The 3,404-nt window shown below is 46.9% G+C and overlaps 1 protein-coding gene across 1 annotated transcript in view; it reads right to left on the bottom strand.

The window, feature by feature from the left end:
* Nucleotides 1–2,696, bottom strand: part of LOC119268609 (very-long-chain aldehyde decarbonylase GL1-5) — a 10,747-nt gene extending 8,051 nt beyond the window's left edge. The window contains exons 1-2 of the mRNA XM_037550278.1: nt 2,558–2,696; nt 2,009–2,465 (exon numbers count right to left, since the gene is read on the bottom strand). Of these exons, the coding sequence (XP_037406175.1) occupies nt 2,009–2,465; nt 2,558–2,617 (517 nt within the window). The 5' untranslated portion in view covers nt 2,618–2,696. The remainder of the gene's footprint in view (nt 1–2,008; nt 2,466–2,557) is intronic.
* Nucleotides 2,697–3,404: the final 708 nt, after the last annotated feature.

The following is a 3,404-nucleotide window of genomic DNA, read 5'->3' on the forward strand; positions in this document are numbered from 1 at the left end:
ATAGGGGGCCGTCTATTTTTGTTTTTTTATTGGCACCTCTGTTGCAAATCTACCTTCGACCCGCAACTAGGGGGCCGCCTGTTTTTGTTTTTATAGGAGCCCCAGTTGCATGTCAACCCTCGCGACACAACTAGGGGGGTGTTTTTTTATTGGCGCCCCAGTTGCAAGTCTACCTTCGACCCGCAACTAGGGGGCATCTGTTTTTGTTTTTTTATTGGCGCCCCAGTTGCAAGTCTAGCTTCCACCGGCAACTAGGGGGATATCTTAGTTTGTGTAGTTCTCCTAGTTGCATGTCCACTGTTGACTCGCAACTAGGTCCATAGTTTGTTTTATCCCGGTTGCAAGTTCATTATTGGCTCGCAACTGGGCTTGTACTTTTGTAATTGTCCCTGTTGCGAGTCAAGGGTGACTCGCAACACGGCCCATAGTTTTGTTGTTGTCCCAGTTGCAATTGCACCCTCTCACTCACTTGCATGTTTGTTTTCATCTGAGTTGTAAGCCCACCCTCGACTCGTAGCTGGCATCGTAGTGTAGTTATCCTAGTCGTAACTCCACCCTCGACTCACAACTAGGCTCATAGTTTGTATTTCATCCTAGTTGCAAGTCCACCCGCGACTCGCGAGTGGGACTATTAGTTTTTTTAAATTCATTTTGTTTCTTTTCGTTTTCCATATCTTTTTAAAAATTCCTAAACCTTTTTCAAAATTATGAACAACTTTCTAATCCATATTATTTTGGAAATTTGTGAACATGTTTTTTAAGGGATGAACTTGTTTTGAATTTGCAAACAAAATTTGAATATCAAGAATATTTTTTTCAAAGATTTTTTGAATGCACAGTCAATTGTTTAGTATGTGTTTTAGAATAGTTTTGTGTATATTATAAAAAAGTCACCGTATATTAAAAAGTTCAGCATATACTAAAAAATGTTCAGTGCATATTAAAGAAATGTTGATTGTGCATACTTAAAAAAAAGCTCAATGTTAGTACTACTACTCGAAGCTAGCGACCAGATTATTTTTCCAGGAAAAAAGCTAGCGATCAGCTGTATGTATAAGCCAGCCACCCAGGCAGATGTGAGGCGGGCTGATTTTTTTGTTTTGGGCTTTAACAAAATGCGTGCATGAAGTGAAGCAGCGGCAGTACAATGCGTAACATGCAAAAGAAAATGCGGCACACAACGCGTGTTGTTTATCGTGAGCGGGGGCGCGAGCGAGGTAGCCACACACACGTACTACTCGATCTCGTGTATGTGCCAGGCAACACATAATTGTTTCAAAAGAAAAAACTAACAAGCAAACAAACAAAAAAGAAGGACGGGCTTGTGCTAGGATGAGGTGGCGTTGATGTCATACTTAGATGTGACATAATTATGTCACATCTAGATGAGACCTAGATACACCTATAAAAAAACTGTGTGAAATGCATGGGGCAGCACAATGGTGATGCCACCATTGTACATGCCCTAAGTAGTGTTGTGCCCTATTTAGCTAGTTGGAATAATCGTCATATAATTTTTATCGTATTATTTTGCTTGAAACTATTTCGAGATCGTCATACGCTGAGTAGGAGCTCTCTCGAACTTACTCGTTTACAGCCCCACGCACATGGTTTCTACACACGCACACGAAAACGATGCATGTGATCGACCAGTCGGATAGCGTAAGATGGCAGTCCGCTGGGTCAGTGACCCGCAGACGTCGGCCTGACATATGCCGGTCCAGATCTGATGCCCTTGCCCATTTTGCTCGAAAGAAACAGGCCATGCCCATGTCCTTTCGAAAAGATGCACTGATTGGCGCCCTCGAAAGCCAACCTCAGCATATGTTGCACCCCTCCAGTAAAAGATAAAAAGAGCTAGCTACAGCGCACGCAGCAAAATACCGCGCTACTAGGTCAGAGCATACAGTAGACGCGCACACATGCACGTTTGTAAGTACGCGCGTGGTGGCGTGGGTCTCTGCTGCGAGTGTGTCCTCGTTGTGCCAGTATGAACAGACATACTTACATGTGATGGGCTCGGTGACGATGGAGGCGTGGTGGTGCGAGTGGTAGCGCGTGTAGAGGAAGTGGTGGTGCAGCGCGCGGTGGAACCAGTAGTAGAGGAACTCCACCGGGCCGGCGTGCAGCAGCGCCAGCAGCACCGCGCCGTCCGTCCTCCACAGCGGCAGGTTCTGCCCGCCCGGCAGGTGCAGCGCGCCCAGGAACAAGAGGATGGCGCTCAGGATGATCTGGTCGTCCCAGTTGCGCTCGCGGTCGATCTGCTCGAACTCGATGCCGCGGTCGACGATCTGCCGCTTGCCGCGCGCGTTCTGGAGGCGGGACACCGTGATCCAGGCCTGGTTGTGGAGCCCCCGGAGAATCATCGACGGGAGGATCACCAGGTACCCCAGATCGGCCTCGCGCCACCCCTTGGTCGCCACCTGCTGGATGCCGTGCGCCACCCATGGCGCCAGCACCACGTACTTCATCCGCATGCATGCCGGCTTAGTCAGTTTGGACACGATAGATAGCTAAAGCTGGGGTGATGGTGGCGCAAACTAGATCTGGTACGTACCTTGAAGCTGCCGAGCATCTTCCATGGCCACTCGCTGAAGAGGCCGGGGTTTGTGGCCATGGTGTCCTGGAGCCTTGGAGCAGCTTGCTACCTAGCTTATCTGTTTGTTCTGCAAGCTTGACAAGGCCTGACCTCTCCGTTTGGTACTCCATCAATTTATAGGCTCGTCTGGTCTGCCTTTGAGGATTCGACTGTACTATTTCCGTTTTAGTTTACAAGTCCTACGCGTATATCTAGGTTGCCAATTTTATCACCTTAATATAAATTGTATAACACAAAAATTATATGGTTTGAAAGTAGAACATCTGAAGTTTATATTGGTATATTTTTTGTAATATATGACTTGTATTAGGTTGGTCAAATTGACGACCTAGAGGCACACCCACGCCCTGTAAACTGAGAGAGAGGTAGTATATATGTGCATATGGGAGAGGGCCCACATTAAATGACAGGCGCCGTCGCATGCCTGTTTTACAAAATCTTTTACTCCATTTTGTGTTAGGAAATTCTGTCGTTGAGGTAGATTTTTGCAAAGGCAAAAAAAGTTGTATTAAATAATTTACAAAGTCACCGTAGGCACCTCCTAATCGACGGGAACGTTTCCTCCCAAACCCTGATGGAACAGGGATACCACATTCCCTCTAACTATCCAACCACAAGTTGGTTCGCTCCTTTTACCGTGTTTGAGGATATAATAAGGAGGAATCACGACAAGGCTAGACATGCCTTTTGAACATACGTGAACCCCGAACCATTTTCTAGGGTTTCGAGTGGCAGGGCTGGGCACAGGCGATTCTGATCTCTGGGGAACGGTCACATGACTTGGTTCACACAATCTCCACTCATC

The sequence above is a fragment of the Triticum dicoccoides genome, chromosome 1A (genome assembly GCF_002162155.2).
Source record: "Triticum dicoccoides isolate Atlit2015 ecotype Zavitan chromosome 1A, WEW_v2.0, whole genome shotgun sequence".
Taxonomy (NCBI): domain Eukaryota; kingdom Viridiplantae; phylum Streptophyta; class Magnoliopsida; order Poales; family Poaceae; genus Triticum; species Triticum dicoccoides.